Source organism: Ciona intestinalis, chromosome 9 (assembly GCF_000224145.3).
Source record: "Ciona intestinalis chromosome 9, KH, whole genome shotgun sequence".
NCBI lineage: Eukaryota > Metazoa > Chordata > Ascidiacea > Phlebobranchia > Cionidae > Ciona > Ciona intestinalis.
In genome coordinates, this window is record NC_020174.2 from 2,342,613 (window position 1) to 2,363,354 (window position 20,742).

The window sequence follows — 20,742 nt, forward strand, 5'->3', positions numbered from 1 at the left end:
ATATTTAAGCATTAACCTACAAACAACTGAACGGGCATTAACTGGAAGAGTTGGTGTAGTTTAATATAAAACAGCCAAATCTTCTTATTCCCACTGTGCGCCTACCTTTTACAATGGAGACAAAGCTAAATGGGGACGGTTGGTCACGTGGCTTAAAAAAGAGTACTTCACGATTTTGGGTAGTTGTGGTTTAAAAGTAATGATAATGGAGACATTTCTTGTCTCATATTTCCAAATATCCATCATAGAATCTATATGACCTAATATTATTTATACTTCGTTCTCGTTCACACAATTCGACCTATTTGGCTGACTCTTCGTATCGTGTGAGTTGTCATTGCTAAACAAAGTTAGAACTGTTATTTTATCACTGTTGTAATTATACTATTTAAAAAAGGCATGCAGAATAGGTTGAATAAGTAGTCACGCCCGACGTTGGTCATGCCCACTGCTGCAACCTATATGGCTATATATACCGTCGAATACGAATCAACAATAAAGATATAGTCAGATACTTTTCAAGCCATTGTCAAACCTACTATAATATTGTATCAGTATTTATATAATCATGTTAAATGTAAAAAAATGCCTCCGATGCTATCAATATTACCTGAACTACTACAATAAACAGTAAATAAAGACCCACGATCAGTGGAAATACTAATTTATTTATTTAGTAACGAGTTCTACATCAATAAGTACACAAAAAAATTATTTACCACACAAGGCACTGAGTGTACAATCAATGTATATAACTACTTAGTTATATATACATTGGTACAATCTAACTGACAGGAAAGCCCGCCATTACAAATCTGACTTCAGTTTTTACTATGAAATCATCATAAAAATGCAATTGATTCTGTTTTATGGTGCACCACAGACTTATCAAACATAAAATGAAGGAATGTCATTATAAAATCAAGAAAAATAATGTTCCACCTTAAAAATTATTAGTTAGTAAATGAGAAGTTTCACTTTGATTGAAAATTTAGAGAAAAACAATAATATTAATTACTGAACCTAATTTCATTGAAACTGTACAAACACATGTTAATACGTCTACAATAGCTACATCTATTCTAATAGAGATGATTTACACATTTTTGCATTGTCATGTGATATCAAACGCAATGTGTGAGGAATCATGGAAAAGATTGGATCATAAAATGAAGAAGTCTTGATTATTGGTCTTGGTATGATGCAAACATTAAAAGAGAATACTTTGTGATTTAAACGTTTCCAGAAAATTCAAATTCACAATGTCATTATTTTAAGTGCTTAAGCAACATTGAGAAGCGAGAAAACCACAGTTATAGAAATGAAAAATTAAGGTAATAAAGCTGGTGTGCATATCTATTGCTTATAACAAGTGACTATGCAGTAATTGTAATGAAATGCAATACATGGGGTGCAACTAATAATGATTTCTATACAAAACAAAGTTTAGTGCAATCCTGTCATAAAAAGCTGTACATACAAAATTGCAATAAAGTTGGTGTTCTGTCATGTGGAGGAAAAATGAAAAAAAATTGTGTGAAGAAAAATGCAATGAAGATATTAAACACGACATCAATAGTTGTGGGCAAGTTATTCATCTTTTGTCTTCTTCTTTTTTTTATTTTTCTTTCCAAGTACTTTCATCAAACCTTTACTCATGTAGTATGGCTTTTCTTCAGTACCATCGTTACGCTCGAGATCTTCCACTAAACATACATATGATACAAAGCAAGCAATCTAACAGTATAAGTTTGAAAATTCAGAGAACCCACTATGGACCATAGGCACCAAATCTGGGGTGGCAGGGGAGATACACCTCCCCTAGTTATTTCTGCATTGCATAATCAGTAAACATTGGAATCAAATTCTATCCCTGCCTCCGCTGTATTTTATAAAGCTTGGAGCCTATGCTGCAGAACAGCCCTTTAGTGTCTTGCCCAAGGTCACAAAAGCCAACAGTCATAGCACCCCTAAGCCTTGAACATGTAACGTATGGGTTAAACTGGTTACATGTTCTTTGTCCCATGGCGCTGCACTATTTGAATTGTTTAAAAGAGTTTAACATATGCACCAATAGGCAATAGTACTTACAGAAACAGAGGAAAATCGTATCAACGGCCATCGCAAATGTGTTGAAGAATCCAGATGCCACAAAATAAGCGGCGATTGAAATAATCTAAAGATAACACATAGTTAGAACAATCAAGATAATCATAAGAGTTTTTTTCCTGGCTTACACATTCCATTTAATTTGCTACACTTACAATTACAGTCAGTTTTTTTTTATTTTGGGACATTTTTCAAAAATAGCTTAAAGCCCACATAACCAAGCATGGAATAAAAACGAATTAGTTTATATTTTTCCACTTACAATAATTGGCATCCAGTAATAATTGAGCGATGGTGCAAAGATTTGAAGTGAGATGAACTTATCAGTGAAGAATGCCCAAGCAAGAGCTCCCATGCCTACGGTAACTATCAATTTACCTGAAAGAACAAATGTATATTTAACATAGGCGTCGCATTTTTACATATTAGACATTTTATTTGATATACATTATATTTATTTTATATATTAGGCGTCACATAGGCATCACATTTTTACATATTAACAAGGCTCTAAGTCATCAAACTTAATGAAATTCATTAAATAGTGTACAAACAAAAATGAATAAATAATAATACTTATTTGAGCCATGTGCAGGGCAACAACAGTCGTAATCACTCTGCTTTGTTTTATACACCTCGTACCCACTTACCAGTTACTATATAACTTTGTAGGCAAATATTTTGCTAAATTATATAACAATCATCACAGCTTACCAATAAACAGAATGAAGTCGGTAACTTTATCAAGGACAGCTACTCGAATAATATTTCGCATAAGCAGTTTAAACGCTTCTTTAGCCGACCAACAAAAGTGTTTTCCATACACAGCAATCTAAGAATAAAGGCGTAAATAAATTTGTATAAAAATTAGTCTATTTTCACAAAACTAAACACACAACAAGTTCTAAAGGGAAAACATGGTTTTGGTGCTGTTTTTAGTTTAGAATAATTTTGGCGGAATCGGCCTAAAACTTTGGTTCCCCTGGCAAGTCTCGCTGTAGAACCTCACAGATATAAAATAAAATGAATCATATGAATGTCGAAGTCCTAATTAAAATATAACATATAGTAGAGTGGGGAAAGATGGGACACCTGTTTATTCTATTTCTTGTTCAATTTGGTAGTATTCAAAGAACATTCTAAGAAATATAAAACCGCATCCTATAAAACCATATAGGGTATTTGGATATTATGTGCTAAAGGTGTCCCATCTCCCCCCATCCTACTACATTTTGAATAAAAAAGATATTTAACACACAAAACGCTTAAGTTTTGAATCCTTTAATCTATTTTCAACCAACCGGTCACAATATAATTATAGTTTCTACAATGTGTGTGTGGCTGTAAACAGGAAGCCAGTGTTGCAACTAAGCGATAGTTAACAATCAAAGATGACAAGCCCTAAATAAATCTTGCAACTACAAGCATAGGTATATTACATTGTTTATTTAAATTATGGATTTACATTTTTTTTGCAAAATGAAAAATAAATTCCACCGCATTAAACAATAAAAATAAATTCTTTTTGTAATTTGTTTTCAAATAAACTTTATTAAAAAAATTCTTTCTACCGATTTCATGGTCCAACTTCTAAAACATAATGAAATAAGTATCAACTTAAGAAATTTAGTTTTAATTTTAAGTCGTATTTAAAGTTAACAATATGTAAACTTATGCTCTACTTACCATGATGTAAGCATTTCTGTTCAAAAACTTGAGAAACTTTTCCAAACACCAAAAACAACATTTGAGACACTTGAGCACAAACTTTGCCACTTTGTTTTCAGCTGCCTTTAGTTTATTATCAGCATATTCAAGCAGAATACGAATAATTTGTACGATGGCAATTATCAGCGAACCAAATGCCAGTGAACCAGTATGGTATCTGTTTAAAATATGTAAAGTAGGTTAGGGCAAGATAGTTTATGTCATTATTCTGCTTTATCATTAATTTGGTAGTAAACAAAGAATATTAACAGAATTATATAACAGTACCCCTGTAACTACAAAAAGGGCATTGAAAAACAGAAGTGACAATGTGACATATTATGTTTTAGGAACCAAATTTTAAATCTATAACAGCTTTCACCATACAGGTGTCTAAATAAACAAGCAGAGCTAAATTAATCAATGAGGTTCCTTATGTTTGACGACTATGTGTATAACTCTATTTTAACAATGCCATTCCAAATTTTACTAAAAAATTTAAAAAAATATAAAAAAACTACATGCTTGCCTAGATTTTCATAGTTTTAAAACATTTATTGTAATAGAGTTAAAAAAACCTTAGTGCTCTTCCAAAACTTGAATACAATGGTAGGAGAGGAATATCCTGTGGTTTCTTCCATGCCCAGTAATAAGATGCAAACGCCCCTGTGTGTTTTATACCATTGATCATATGAGAACAAAATAAAGTATAGAAACTGTGTACAACTTCGTAAAAGTATTTTTGCTTAATTTGCAAAAAGAAAAAAATAATAATATTTAATAGGTCATTTTGACTTATTTGATTTTGCATACAACTTACAAAATACCAACATGTTATGTTTAAGATGATAGAAAGATTCAGAAACTCAATATATTACAACAACATTTAACGCATAGGAAGCATAATTTGTGACCTGTTACCTGCTAAAGTGCATTGTCCCAATGCAAGTACCCAGTTTACAATCCAAAGCATACCAAACACTGCAACTACTTGCAACCAAATCACGTTGTTGTGGAAGCTGAAATAATTATAAATATTACGTTTTAAAAGCGGAAAAAATCAATTTTTCTTTACTGAAATAGCACATAAATTCTTTGTTTGGAAGTTTAACTTGGAAATAATTAAACATAAATGGTTCTTTGTTTGTCTGCTGGGTGTAGCGACCACGCTTATTTCTTTCAATTAAATGTAAATATGTTTTTAAATGTAAGCGTGTTATTTTAACAACTGTTGTTTTGTTGCTTTATCCTGTCTTTTCGTTTTATACAGTTTTTAAATGACGCAACTATAGTTAAAGAAACAATAAAACTTTTTCTTATTATATTTGTGTTACAGATTGAATTAGGATTTTAAAATACTACAGAACTCAACCCACATATTAACAGAAATAATAAAATGTTAAAAAAAATTTCATACATATATATAAAAACGAAGATGAAACTAACACATCTTAGTCAAATGAAAAAAACATTGTTTTACAATCCTATAAGAAAGTTAACAACAAGTCTGAAATAACTTACATGGATGTCCCGCCATATTTAACAAACACACATGACACTGCATCATTTAAATAATATTGATGAGTTGAATTCGACCATTCCTATGATGTAGAAAATGTACTTTAAATATTATGTATAGTAGAATGGGAAAGATGGGACACCTTTTTATTCTATTTTCTCTTCAATTTAGTAGTTAATAAAAACAGAATTAAAACTGTATCCTAACGACTCTCGTAGACTGTTGTTAATTGTTTAAAACAGGAACAGGATATTTGAATATTATGTGCTAAAAGTGTCCCGCCTTCCCACATCCTATTATACTGTAATAGACTTTGTAAGTGGCTAAGGGAACCAAAATAAATTTATCCCATACTCACATTGATGTTACAGGCCTGACCAGTTGTTGAATTTGTGAGGTTTCTTGAGTCAATGACTTGGTAAACGGGACTTCCTGATGAAGCAAGGAAGAGAGCCGTTGCCGCCCAGAACGATATCACGATAAGAACGAGGATAAAGGTCACTAGAGGGTAAAAGAGAGTACTGATCATCCAACCTATTGCTCTGTAATAAAAAAATTAAAAGGGTCAGGAGAACATATATTGACAAAGTACTTTTTATTAGTTAAATAAATAAAATTTTACAGAAAAAAGAATTACAATTTTTTTACAGATTTTTAATTCAATACATAAAATATTACATATTTTCAATTAATTGCATTAAATATTCGATTTTGATACTAGGTTTGTTCTGCCACATTTGCTTTAGAATGCAGAACCAATAAATTACGCCATTGTGCACTTTTCTGGAATAATTTTTTTCAACTCACATACAACTCCAGACAAATTAACCAATATATACAGAACGTTCTTACAAGCTACAACTTCAAAGTACAGTTCAATTTATAATATAATATTTAAAACATTTTTTTTAAGAAACTTAGGCAGTACATACTTGCTTGATTGCCTGATAATTTGAATTGCAATTTGGATTCTTTTTCTCAGGAAAATTATCACAAGTATTAGAATTGCATCAACAATTGCAAGTATGATGACTGAAATGTATTACAAGAAAGGTCAATGAGTTAAATCGATGTCAATGTAAAAATCTAATAAAAAAGTCTAGATATTTATAATACAAAGACAGGGATTTTTAATGTAATGGCACAATGCATAAGAGTTAAACACATTGTCAAGTCAAGTGATTTATTAAAACCAGCCCATCTGTAAGAGTTTTCATTTATAATACAATATTTTTCAATTACACTAATCCGTAATATTTGTTAACTTTTTAATGTTGTACTTTATGGTAAAAAAACTTTTAATTTTTGATCATATTATCACTATTGACCATATTGACTTATCTTGTTTTTAACAATTAACCAGGATTTTATTTGTTTATTAAATGGGACAATAAAAGAGAATGGTCACCATCTCAATTCCTAAATAAATAAAAAAAAAGAAAAACTCACGGAATGCAAGCCATGTATCTTGTAAAGCAAGGTATGTGGAGAGATTAGTTGTGAAACCAACAGATATGATAGAAGTTTTAGAACCAGCAACTGTTTTCAATTTCTGTTGGCATGAATTAAAATATAACGCGTCATAAACATATTGTATTGCTCTCTTTTAATATTAATTTTTTTGAGGTAAAAACGACATTAAATACTTTTTCTGTAAAAAAATGCTCATCAAATAAATAGATATAATATTACAGAAAAAACATTACAACTAGCAGATTTTCAATTAAATGGATAAAATACTACAAAAGTTAGATATGAAACATTAAAGTTCAAACAAGAATCAATACTTACGTTCCATTCGTCATAGCAATACCAGACACCAAAAGATAGAACACCGATAATACCAAGCAACGTCACCCATACCATTACACCAGCAACCCATCTCATTATAACAATCCAAAGAAAAGCAACAATTGCAGTAATACCCAACATTCTGTAAAATGAATAAATGAATGTAACTTATATTTAACATTACTCACTTATTGGCTATTTTCGTACTGTGTATTGATGTACATGCGGTCTTTGGCCTTCGTTTTAGTAAAGGTGACAAATTAAATTATACTACGAAATGCTAATAAATTTTTTTAAGTATTCGTTTTTTTATAATTTTCTCTTTTAATTTATTTTCTTTGTAAGGAATCCCTATAAGCTATAGCCTATGTATTTTGTATGAATAAGGTCGTACAGCCAAACACAACAGAGAACCGGGGTTTAGGCCACAGTTGACCCATTCGTTACCAATAACTCAGCTCAATACTTTAAATTAGTTAATATATTACCCCAAAAGCCAGTACCACGAAACCGTCAAGTCAGCAAAGATTTTTTCTGCAATAGCACGCGCTTCAAGATAAAGTTTAATAGGTGCAGTACCATCAAGCAAACTTTGTCCGGTTATAGTTTGGTTGTTGGAATCCTAAAATAACAAATAAAAAACTTAATCAACAAGTTTTAAGGAAATGGTTATATGTATATACTCAAGGTTACACAGTACACTTTTGTAGTATAGTGGGGTGGGGGAAGATGGGACACCTTTTCATTTTTTTCTTGTCCCATTTGGTAGAATTATAAAACTGTATTGTATCCACCTAACTCCCATAGATCTTAAGTAATTGTTTAAAACATGATCAGGATATTTTGATAATATGTGTTATGCGTGTTCCGTTTTCCCCCACCCTACTATAAAGTGGTCACAGAATACAATATCATTTAAACCTTTAACCAATATGTGATTAAATACATAAGGTCTAAACTTGTAGTTATAGGTGCAGCAACCATGCTTTTTTCTGTAACATGTTTTAACAATTGCTATTTTTGTTGTTATATCCGTTTTTTTCTTTTCAAATATTTTTTAATCTTGATATCATAATCGAAGCGATAAATAAAGTTACCAATATCAATTCATAATTATTATATTAAGTTATCACAAAGCAGACACAAAACAGACATTTTCATTGTATTGTTGGGATGTTACCTTACCAGCATATTTCAAAAACAAAACTGTACAAGTTTGTAAAATAAAGGCCATTGTTTTCAATTTATATTTAAGTTTTATAATTTTGTGTGTAAGTTTATCAATTCCAAACACACTAATTTGTTAACTCTTACCACAAGTGTTGCATTCAATGAATTACCAGCTGAATCAAGACTTTCAGCTGCAAAACTGACAAGATCCGTAGCAACCCTTGGTATACAGCGACCAACAACAGGGGAGAATGGTAAGTAATATGGAGCGCATTTCCCCGAGTTCATAATGGCTTGGATATCCTTTAAATGTTGTAAATAGAATGTTACAATGGTGCTGAAGCTGTGATTGGTAAAGTAGACAGGCTAACGCTAGAATTTTCTACACTGCATTTTTACGCAACCATATTTTGTAACTACTACTGTATATCCTGCTATTGAATGAAACTTGCATTATTCTCAAATGGAGAGAAAATAAAAGTTGGTAATAGAGGGGTGTTCTGACTTCTGTTCGGACATCGCATGCTGGCTTATGAGTTACCACACATGTCACTTTGTGGTTGATTTTTTTATCTCTATAGAATATTTTATCTCTATATTTAGATAACCAATTGATCACTTAGTTGGAGCAATTAACAGGAAGCATTTTACACAAGAACACATACACGATACACCCAAAATGGTAGCAGCGACGAGCCTTAAACTGGTAACTTCTGGGTTAGATACAGGCACGCCAATCATTATGTCATGGCACAGGACCATTAAGAGTTCACCTATGACTTACCATTCCATCATTTACATAAGCATCCCTTGCATTGAAGCCATAAGTGCAAATATATTTATTCCAATCCAAGAAATAAGTTGTGTTAGCTGCTGTTGCTATTTGTTCCCTGGTGGCACCAGCAGATGCTGTATTGATAGCTAATTCCAACTTTGCCACGTCAGGTAGATATGTCCAGTAAGTGTCAGGGCACGATGATACACATATCTGAACAGTAAGGAAAAAGGTAATATTTGCAATTTTTCATTTAAAAATTGTTGTGTTTTTTTTATTTTACAAGTGACCAAAATATACATAAATTTAGTTTAAAAAGAAGTAAAAAATGTGTGACATTGGTTTCTACGGTACTCTAAACCCTAAGGATTTTAATTTTAAAACTATAAATTGGGTAGTTTAACCATTCCAACCCTCACCAGATTTATTTAACTTTATTAACTTAATAAATATACCTGTGTTGTTTGACATTGAAAGTTGATTAAAGTTGCAGCACTCGCACATTTAGTGATATCAAAATAGAACAGGTTGCTTTTACCCCTGCCAAGAAATACAAATTTAAAACAATTTATTAAAATTTATAAATGGTTACAACTGTATTACTTAAATTATTTATTAATTTTTAAATGGTTGAGATTCTATTATTTAGTATGATTTTTAAATGCATATAACTTTATAATTTTGAAATAGTCATAATGCTATTATTTAGTATAATTTTTAATTGGTTATGATTTTATTATTTATTGCATTTTTAAATGGCTTGGTAATATAACAATCTAAAAAATGGTGCATATACAAGATACATAGCATAACAATCAAACCTTAAATCGAGATCTCCATAATTCAAGCCACATATTCTACCCTGGTTGTCAGTTGGAAAAAGTAGAATAACAGGGTCACCATTCAACCAAGCTGCAACATATTACAACACTATTAATTATATACTATTTCTTATGCAACACTGTTGATATGTATTAACTTTTCAACATAAATTGTGCAAAATTAAGGAAACATACAAACGAAAAATCATAATCTGTGTATAGTTTTTTGTTCAGAAGCTGTTTTTTTTTTTGAAATTTGTTATGCCCCATTTTTTTATCTAAAGAATATAAAATGAATAAATAAGAAGTTGTTTTGCCTTTTAATTTTATATCAGTTTGGTAAAATTAAAAAAATGAACATTTTTTAAGTAATATAATTTTGAAATGACCATTTTTTTAGCAGATTTTAAAATGAACATTTTTTTAGCAGACGAACTTGTAACACTGGCAGATCAATATACATGTTTCAAAAATATTATTCTAGCCAATCCCTTATTTTTCTGTTGTTGTTATTTACTTTATTTACAATCTGCCTATCATGTTAACCTATTTCCCAGAGCATATATTCCACTATGATTTTCTTAACACATAAAATCGCTATTTTCAATGATCAAAAGTTTCAAAGTAACTATACAATTAAGTAGGCCTGGTCAAGTTATGTAAAATAGATTACCAAAAAGGCCGATGACAATGTATCCGATAATGAAAACAAAAAAGAGTAAACAGCAAAGAATGTCAGTGCATGATCTTTTCTTTATTGGTCCCTTGAAATTTGGATCGAACGTCTTTTCCTTTCCTGGTAAATGTAAACAAAATGTTTAAAACGTTGATAGGCAATTTTTAAATTTATATAACCCCAATAATGCAAAATTGCGGGTGCATTATTATCTTGACATTAAAACCATACGCAACATGTTCTTGATATTAAAGGGATATACCAACGAAAAATTAAAATTTGCCCAAAGATACAAGTGCTTGAATGTAATCAAAAATTTTTCATTTTTTGTTGGTATATGCCGCTTCAAAGATTTTGAATATAAACATTTGCATGCAATATGTTGAAAATAAAGCAACATTAAAAGGATTTTTACTTCAGAAGACATAGGTTAATACATCATGACTGGCAATGCCTGTTCCCACTTAAGCAACATGAATGTTATGTTTGCATGACTCACCAATGTAGTACATACATATTACAACAACATGCATGTAAAAGTGTAATGAGATTATGAAAGCAGATGCTGTTTTGATAAACAACATGAAACCTACCTGCACCATCTGTACCACAGCAATTTCCCATTCTATAATTTACAAGTTAACTATTTGGTAAGAACTGCTAAAATATAGCGTTAAAATATCAACATAAAATTAACAAAATTCTAATGCTTTGTTTAACTGAGCTTTATTGCTGGTAACTGTACATGAAATAATATATAGGCTATAGTGTATTAACATCCTATCTTCAAGACAGCAGTAGAATTCAATAGCTGTGTAATGTTACATGGTAACATATAAACATTGTTTTTCATTATATTTATCTATTGTTTCCCCATGTAACCTGACACTGAGTAATTCTCAATAGCTACAGAAGAATAAATGACAATGATCTGACTTACAATTAAAACAAAAGAAAGCTTCTCAAAACAGCATGTGACCTAAACAAAAACATAACAAAAGATACAGTACAATGGGCAAAGTCAAAACAGCTATCTATATTCTATTATTATGTGACTCCATGAACAAAACCAGCGGAATAGAAAATCATTATTAGCCTACTCATAAATTATAACATTTTCCTGTCTATATTTAAATTATACACCAAATAATTCACAATTTAAAATAAGTGGTATGAGACAAATTGTCAGCTTCTGTTATAAACTTAACAAGTCATGTTCAGAAGTAGCAATTATATCAACTAAGGTGTGACAAAGCACTTACTTTTACCTGAACCACTTAAGCTTTACAAATGCACAAGCGTAACTTGTTATTGTTGAACATGTTGGGTGTGATTGGGTAAAAGAGTTTATATAAAGAAAAATATCTGTTTGTATTGTATTTGTATCCCACCGTGTATTTCCATTTACCCCTGTTTTTCTTTGAAAAAGCGTAGCAAAAAATACAAGGTAGTTTAGAAAACAATGAGAATTTTGCAGAATACATTTAGACACTAACATATCAGTTAAAAATATATATAATGTAACAGTTTATGACACACTTAACACGAAAATTAATAAATCATATAGACTACTAATATTGAGGTTTAACGTGAATTTTGCAAAATTCATTTAGAAATCAACATATCAGTTAAAAACATATTCAATGTTACAGTTTATGGAGTGAATGACACTTGATTACCATCCATGGTTTCAAACAATGAGAAAATTACTTGATACTGTAGTTAAGCACCATTAACAAATTGACAAAAGTAGGGTACCGATACCACTGATTACTTTACTTAACCAATTTAAAATTTCATTAAAAAAGATGCGTTATTTTTATTAAAACAAATTCCAAAGAAATGGTAACTTTCTAGTAGTATAATCGTAGAGTGGGTGTAGTATATATAGTAGGGGGGTGTAGTAAACAAAGAACATTCAAAGAATTATAAAACCCTAACCTCAGGACTCCCATGGACCGTTGTTAATTGTTTAAAACTTGATCCAGATATTTAGATATTCTGTGCTAACGGCGTCCCACCTTCCCCCACTCTACTATATTCTATATATATGAGTAAGAGTAATTACTAATTAGTCATTTATAATTATGATCATTGTTCTCATTACATATTTATGGTGTGTATGATTTACCATGTTTGCTTGATTAGTACTAATACGTACGCACAACTACTACTAATGTTGTGATAACAGTTACGAACAAAAACTGACGTCATTGGAAACTTAACAGCTCACATGACGCAGAGTAACTTGAGTAAGTGGTTCCTACGTAATTCCAAGTGATTATAAGGTAGGACCTTAACCAACAGCTTGAGTAGCTAGAAATGTGGACACAGGCACACATAAAATCACAACAGATTTTAAGAAAAACATGTCAAAATAGACAACGTCCCATATATTTAGACCGTTTTTAAAAAAATTATAATGTGGCCTATAATAAATTAAAAAAGATAAAAAAATGAAAATGTGTAGTATTTGTATGGTAAATCTTGTATAAGAGCCAACTATCTTTTGGATTCCCAAAACAAAATTCTGCATTTAGTAAAGGCAAAACTGAGTAAACAATTCATGTAATCTGGTGTTAAATACAATGGGGATTTATGGACTTATTGGAAGAAGTACATAACGAGTTCCCAGAACATGATGTTTGAACAGACTTGGTCATACAAAGGAGGGGGGGGGGACTATAAAAGAGAATTTTCATGTTGTCATAACAAGTATAATGAAATGAACCAATTACATGAGAGTGCTTTTCTTTAAACCTTTGTCCAAAAAGTCACACCAAAATATAATATGTATAACCTTTACCTAGGTAATATTTTAATTTTAAACATAGCATATAGCCTACCCTATACTATATACATATTAAACTATGTAGCCTATTAAAAAGGTGAAGACTCAATTCATATGTGAATTGCCACAAAGAATTTAAAAGTCAAATACATATCTTAACATTTAAGGCTCCTTTAAACGAAAATTATTAAATCAAATACTAATATTGAGGTTTAATTTCTATTTTATGACAATAATTCATGGACAAAATGAAAAAAAAATTAGTTAAACTGAAAAACATAGCAGACAGAGACATTGGGGCGTTTTTTTCTTGTTTAAAATTCACGTATGTTATTATTTGACATATACATATATAATATATATATATATATATATATATATATATATATATATATAATTTACATATACTATACACTTGGCAACCTATTGACTATTTTTCTTTAAGATAGTGTAACATATTTAGGTAATTTCTTATGCAAGGGGAACAATATGAAAATGTATAATAATATGACATTACCAGAAGGCTGATAAACTTGATTACATTTTAATGATAGCACTACTATTGTTGGCTTAAATTCATTGCCTAATGGTAAGTTAAAATCTCAAAAATACATTTTGACAAAATATTGTTTAACTTAATTTTTTTTTCAATTCTGTGCATCATCATAAAATTTAAATGTCTACACAACAAATATCTAAGTTGTAGGTAGCACTTTATAAATTATGTGGCCCTCATCTTTCAGTAATTTCCTAATAACATACATTGAATATAACATGCTTTATTCTTGTCTGCCTGGTAAACGACAGTCATTAAACACAGTGTTATGTTTCGTAAATTTCTTGTCAGCTTTTAAGTGTCACCATGTATTGCTCACAATTAAGACAAATGATTGGTGACCACTGGGTTGGAATATTGACATTAGGTGTATTGCCCAAGGACACATACGCACTCCACTAACACAATGGTAGCAGAGACGAGCCTTGAACCCAATACCTATTGGTTACAGTCAGATCCGCTAACTACTATGCTGTTGGACCGTATTCATTGTAATCCAGTTTAAGTATATTGTAAGTTTGTCTCACCATAAGGCTCTCCTTCAGACACATCACCCTCTCCATCATTATGGCTGCAGGAGCAGCAGTGACCCATTTTTTCACTTCTTCGTTTCTAAATTGAAGTCTGAGATCCTATAACATTGTTTTGTGTTATTTTATGATGTAGTTTTTATTGTTCTAAGTTTAGGGTAATACTAATTTACTGATGTGAGTATGTACAGATAAATATAAGAACATCCAAAATAAAATATGGATGGTCACTATTATATGCAATAAAGTTGAATGATAATGGTGTACAAGCACCGTCAGACTAAATTACTTAGGAATGGACGATGGTGCTTTATATATAATGTATAGTTATGTATGATGCTATATAAGCACCTACAGCTACAGATCCTATATAACTTATGGTCAATAAAATAAACCAATTGCATTAAAAGAACAGTTCTGGCCGATGACATGTCATTCTGACTTACATACGTCTGGTCTAGCTATTGGCCTATGACTATGTGCAATGCTACACATAGCACAACCCATATATATGAACGATAATGCGTTAATGACATACGGTAATAACCAATAAATAGGTTTGGTTAATATTTTATATAAATATTTGATGGCTGGTGCCAGTGAGGAATATTTCCCCTCCAAATATTTTAAAATACCTATATAACTGCGATGTATCTTCTGTTTTAAGTTCGTACCCCAAAAAGTCTGTAAACTACAAACTAGAACTTCGTTTTACAAATAAAATTTGATTAGGGTACCGTACCGTACTTTCGTGTTCCATTTGTTTTTATTGCATTGCAGTCACACATGAGTAAACATGCGTCACACATGAATAGACTCCTGAGTCCCGATGTTCTATAAATAGGAACAAAACCTTTATTTAATAATTATTGATTAAATTTTAATTCCTAGATTTCATTTGTACTTATATATTCTTAAATGTTTACCGAAATTATCCACTTCTTTTCAAATTGTTGGTTTTTGCTCCTACAATATTGCATCGGAGAACACACGATCAAATTGCAGGCCAATTAGGAATAAATTTTAGTCTTAAACTCGTGAGAGTGCTTTTAAAAAACGTTGTTTCGTATTGTTGTTCGAAATGCGCGTGAATTAATTTAAACGTAAAAACAAATACTCTATGGGCCCACGTGTCATAGGATATAGAAATTTACGACCCGCGTTTGCATGGTAGTTGTGCAATGTGTGCCGTGTGTATTTTTCTGCAAGGTAAAGGTGCGATATGAACATTTATAAACACATGAAAAGCGGCTTATTACTGTGTTATGCCAGTAGATTAAAGTTTATATATATATACTTACGATTATTAGGATGCTTTAAAGATTTGGAACAAAAGTTTGTGTCTATTATTTTATAAAACTTATTTGTAACGTACACTTATCAGACAGATGCTAATGTGCTTACCCGACAATCACTAATTAACGATATTGATACCTTTTTTAGATTGCCTAAAACTGAGTTAAACTATAAAAAGCGACCTTTAATAGCCATAGTGTTGATTAAATTGCTGAATTAGCAAGAAAATGGCTGTTCGTGCGCAATTCGAAAACAATAATGAAGTGGGGGTGTTTTCCAAACTGACAAATCGCTACTGTCTTGTTGCAATTGGCGGTTCCGAAAATTTCTACAGTGTTTTTGAATCGGAGCTTGCTGATGTAATTCCAGTTGTCCATGCATCAATTGGTGGCTGTCGCATAATTGGAAGAATGTGTGTTGGAAACCGCAATGGTTTAATGGTACCGAATTCTACAACAGACCAAGAACTGCAACACATTCGTAACTGTCTCCCAGATGAAGTAAAGATACAAAGAGTAGAAGAGCGACTGTCGGCTTTAGGAAATGTGATTGCCTGTAATGATTACGTTGCACTTGTTCACCCTGATCTTGACCGAGAAACTGAAGAGATTTTGGCTGATGTGTTAAAAGTAGAAGTTTTCAGACAAACAGTAACTGATCAAGTTTTGGTGGGAAGTTACTGCTGCTTTAGCAATAAAGGTGGACTGGTTCACCCGAAAACTACAATTGAGGATCAGGATGAGCTTTCCTCACTCATACAAGTCCCTCTAGTGGCTGGGACAGTAAATAGAGGAAGCGAGGTGATTGGAGGGGGAATGGTGGTGAACGATTGGTGCGCTTTCTGTGGACTAGACACAACAAGTACAGAGATTTCTGTTATTGAAAGTGTGTTTAACCTTGGGGAGCAACACTCCTCAGCTATAAAAAACAGAATGCGGGATTCTTTAATCGATGCAATGGTGTGATGGGGGTTGTAATGACAATTGTTTTAAACTGTTGCCAAATTTAATACTGATGTTCCTTGTTTGTTTCAAATAACAAAATTATGCTTCAAAAACGGAACTGGCCTTTTCTCTGGTGTTGTATTTTAACCTGTTAAATCAACATTCAGCAATTTTTAATTTTTGGTTTAATGTCATTACTCGTTAGTACAAACAAAAGTTCCTGAAAAAGTTGGAATACTTTAAAATACAACTGTCTTTTATATGCTAAAATATTCACTTTCATGCACATGCACCAACTTCAAAGTTATTAATATTATAATTTGAATGTACAAACTTAAAAGCAATGGCAGATAAAATAATACAAACATGCATTGGTAAAGTGGAACTGTTTTTTTCTATTTAAGTACATGATCAAAATCACTAATGTAAAATAACAACTTTGAAAAACAGAATAGTCTGTATAAATATATATATGTGATATCTACAATTTATAAAATAAATTAAACAAATGTAAAATAACTTTAGAAAAAAGATTCTGTATTCTTATATATATACAGGATCTTTTTACATATGTGATGTATAAGTATAACAAATCTACCATTTATTTATACAATTTAGAAAATAAATAAAAACAGAAACATTATTGGGCATTGGCATGATATGGTTGAACAGTTTCTTAAATTTAATAAATATTTTTTTACGCAGCTATTAATATTAATTTGTAAAAAAAATCAAAGCGTAAAGAAATAACAAAATTGGATAGTTACTGGTTAGTACAATCAATGAAACTTAATGGTAGTAAAAATACCTATCAGTGATAGTGCTATAAAATATAGCATATAAATAAATATATATTATATTTCATTTATACACAAGTAATGCCTAAAATCTACTTATAATTTACAGGTTAAAATAGAAATAAAACTGTTTTATAACTAAATGAAAAAGTGCCATGAATGGTTTGTTCAACAAATTAACAACACCACTGTATAAATATAAAGTCATAAAATAACCCTGAAAAGCTAAAAATATATAGTTAGTGCCAACTTAGTGGCTATTAGTATAATCAATGAAACTTAAAGATAGTGTTACTGTGATCGTTTAATTTTTAAAATCCAGTTTTGTAGTTAAATTTTAACTTGACAAGAAATCGAGGTTTGATTTGGGCAACATCATAGACAATAAATTCATTATACCAAAGATAACCTGGTTTGGTGGTACAGGTCTTTGGCTTTCCCAGTGGTACTGTTGTCCCATCTGCTAAAGTAACAGCTTGCTTTGGGTTGGGTTCTGTTCCTCCAATACCCTTGGTGCTATGTTTTCCTTTTGGTAATTTATCCGCATGATAATCACCTGAAGTAAGCTCATTGCAATCACCCAGTGCCACTTCACACAGCAGAAGAAAGCCAATTGGTTGGCGCTGACTAGTCCAACAGTAATTAGCAGATTTCGAAACCATATCAGCAAAGTAAACACCTTTTCCAAACATATAACCAGTAACTGGTGCCTCAGGGGGTGCAATACGCAGTCCTTGCTTCAATATGCCGCACCAGTTTGTTAACCTTGATCCATGCCATAATAAAGTCCGATTCCCGATCTCACTTTTAAATCGAGCAGAATCAACTTCACGATTTACAGTAAACACATCTTCAACAGAAAGTGTGTAAGAAGTATGAGTGCTTCCATGAGTGTTGGATACATACTTTTTAACAATTTTAAACTGATCATCTGATCTATCCAGTGGTGTTAAATCACAATTTAATGATTTGTAGTTAAGATCAATTGGATTTGTATCGTTTTCGTCATTCTCATCTTCAACAATACTGATTGCAACTTGAATTTCATTAAGTGCTTCTAGGAGTTCAAGCTTTTCTTTAAGTTGATCTGTCGTTTCAATCAAGGGTGGCGCCTTCATGCCAAAATCGTGTGGGATTCTGGTGTAGAACTGACTGCAAGCTTCAATTAATTCCTGTTTGTCGACTTTATCGTGAGTTATACAGGTTTCTACAGCTTTCAATGCTTCATAGCCGGCTGTGATTTGTTTCTTTGTAAGTTTACCTAAAGGTGACTTCTTAATGTCAAATTTCATTTCTTTAACTGATTCCTCCCACTCTGTAATATCAAAGATGAGAGTCATAACATCTTGTAAACTCTTATGAAGTACAGATTCAGCTTTCACTTTATTCTTGGTATCCTTTTTATTTGTGTCTGTTTTTTTATCTTCACCGTAATCCATTTCCAGTAAATCATATTTGCCCTTTTTCTTGACAAAAGGTAAGTTAAACACATGAAAATAATTTCCCGTTTTTTCCCGAAACTTTTTTTGAAAGGTTGCTTTACCTTGCTCAAGGCCCACAGCTTCCAAAGTTTTTCCTGCAACCTTACCAACCCTTCCCCATCTTAGCCATATAAAAAAATCTGAAGTTTTATTGTTTTTCAAAAGTTGAATGACATAGTACTTATTATTATTAGAACCAATATTGGTTTGGTTTAACATTGCATTGAAAACCAAATCTTGCTCAGTGTAAACATGATATTGCTTTGGATCCAAAGTACATTCTTCATCTAATGGAATAGAACCAGTGAAGACAACAACCTTTTCTTTAATTTCCTCCTTCACCGATGTACTTGCATCTTCTTCATTATCCTTAGATTTCTTCACTGACACCTCCTTATCTGGTTTAATTTCAACAGTGTGCCTCCTTTTTCCTGTTACCTTCTTTCGTGGCATTATATTTGAAAACAGGGGGTCTATCTTTAACTAGAGTTTAAAATGTGTATCTATTCTATGGTGTGAATTGTGAATGAATATAAATGGATAAACTGAAACTGTTAAATTATACACAATTTCACAAATATAGTGCACGGCAATTATTTTATTATGTTTATATATAATATGAAGGATTACCAAGCACTGCATTTTTGCTTAAATTGAGTAACTCAATTTGGTCAATTTACAATTGTACAAACCAATTAAGAAGAAATAGTACAGAGATATGATTGAATGGCATAGACATGCCTATACATTCTAAAAAAAACTTCATAAAAGAAAATGAAACCGGTATGCAACAAACTGTTTATAATATATTGCTTTAGGTCACTTTTAACATAACAGAAATCACCACTGGTTAAATCACCCTTAAATCCCAGACTTAATGTTTCTTTTGTTTATTTGTTTTTGAACCAGAAGCTTGGGATGTATCAACTTCTGTGGCTTCTGGTGTTTGCCAAACAATGCCATCTCTTCTGTACATTGGCCAAGGAGGTAAAGTAACTAGAGCAGCAACCAAACAGCCAAATCCCAAAATATACATGGAATATGAGAGTTTTTGCAATGCATAACCAATAAAGAATCCAATGACAGCAAAAACTACAATAATTCTTTGGAATGTACATTCTGCGTACTTTTGACCAGAATAGTCCATGTGTATTTGTATTCCACCAAACATTTTACAGCTTATAAAATAACTTACTTAAAACTGGTCTGCGGAAGAAATAATATATATTCACATACAGATACAGTATTATCATGGACACTGGGCACCAGATAAGAAAGTCCGCACTTTGCAGAGATTAACACTCATCTTTGTGTATTATGTTTAAATACTTTGGAAAACCCAATATTTTCTAAAGGATTAGAGAACTTTTCCAATCTTGGTGGTGCATAAAAGCATAGCTTGGAGTGGGGCAAATTTTGGGTTCCCGGTAAGGCGGTAACCATAATTCTATAAATGACACAGAGAAAATAATATTGGAATTAAACAAAGAAACATATTGCACAATTGTTGCACATTGATACTGTGACTAGCAAAAAAGGTACAGTTATATTTAATCTATGTTTAAATTTTGTTTGTTGTTTTTATCCCAAATAAAAGTCATATTGATCCCTGCCTATTCTCCTCATGTTTATATGTTAGTTTTTTTCACAAAACTAAAATTAGTTTTATGCGACAAACCAAACTGTACGAAATATACAAGTTTTTCAAACTACAAAATTTCATCGGTTTTACTGTTTTAGCGAGCATGCGCAGTAGCATTTCGGCGCACGGGCAATAGC

General features: G+C 31.5%; 2 protein-coding genes and 1 pseudogene across 4 annotated transcripts; 1 reads left to right on the plus strand and 2 right to left on the minus strand.

Moving 5' to 3' along the window:
- Window positions 1–648: 648 nt before the first annotated feature.
- Window positions 649–15,480, minus strand: LOC100180760 (choline transporter-like protein 5). 2 transcript variants are annotated; one of them, XM_018813258.2, is made up of 21 exons: window positions 15,372–15,480; window positions 15,188–15,279; window positions 14,443–14,547; window positions 10,566–10,688; window positions 9,893–9,983; window positions 9,527–9,611; window positions 9,081–9,284; window positions 8,441–8,599; window positions 7,615–7,748; window positions 7,127–7,268; window positions 6,785–6,887; window positions 6,268–6,367; window positions 5,694–5,877; window positions 5,338–5,417; window positions 4,738–4,835; window positions 4,395–4,482; window positions 3,796–3,994; window positions 2,824–2,941; window positions 2,372–2,487; window positions 2,092–2,176; window positions 649–1,706 (listed from the first exon to the last, which is right to left on the minus strand). In XM_018813258.2, the coding sequence occupies exons 3-21, from the start codon at window positions 14,507–14,509 to the stop codon at window positions 1,591–1,593; spliced, it is 2,292 nt and encodes a 763-aa protein (XP_018668803.1). In that variant the 5' UTR covers window positions 14,510–14,547; window positions 15,188–15,279; window positions 15,372–15,480; the 3' UTR covers window positions 649–1,590. The 2 variants fall into 2 exon arrangements, with proteins under 2 accessions (XP_018668803.1, XP_002126506.1); XM_002126470.4 differs by having other exon boundaries at window positions 15,081–15,279; window positions 15,372–15,479.
- A 143-nt stretch (window positions 15,481–15,623) lies between these two features.
- Window positions 15,624–17,065, plus strand: LOC100178387 (eukaryotic translation initiation factor 6). Its single transcript, XM_026836120.1, has one exon. It carries the CDS (start codon window positions 15,969–15,971, stop codon window positions 16,704–16,706), a length of 738 nt encoding a protein of 245 aa, XP_026691921.1. The 5' UTR covers window positions 15,624–15,968; the 3' UTR covers window positions 16,707–17,065.
- Window positions 16,908–20,573, minus strand: LOC100178384 (annotated as a pseudogene). Its single transcript, XR_003396230.1, has one exon. The product of XR_003396230.1 is annotated as a poly [ADP-ribose] polymerase 2 pseudogene (transcript).
- Between the last annotated feature and the right edge of the window lie 169 nt (window positions 20,574–20,742).

What these genes read in the sequence shown, in the direction of transcription:
- LOC100180760 (XM_018813258.2), bottom strand. Translation starts at nt 14,509, where the DNA reads ATGGGTCACTGCTGCTCCTGCAGCCATAATGATGGAGAGGGTGATGTG. An exon ending in TCGTGGTACTGGCTTTTGGG is followed by an intron (nt 7,269 to 7,614) that starts GTAATATATTAA and finishes TTCATTTTACAG; the next exon opens with AATGTTGGGTATTACTGCAA. An exon ending in ATTGCTATGACGAATGGAAC is followed by an intron (nt 6,888 to 7,126) that starts GTAAGTATTGAT and finishes TCATGCCAACAG; the next exon opens with AAATTGAAAACAGTTGCTGG.
- LOC100178387 (XM_026836120.1), top strand. Translation starts at nt 15,969, where the DNA reads ATGGCTGTTCGTGCGCAATTCGAAAACAATAATGAAGTGGGGGTGTTT.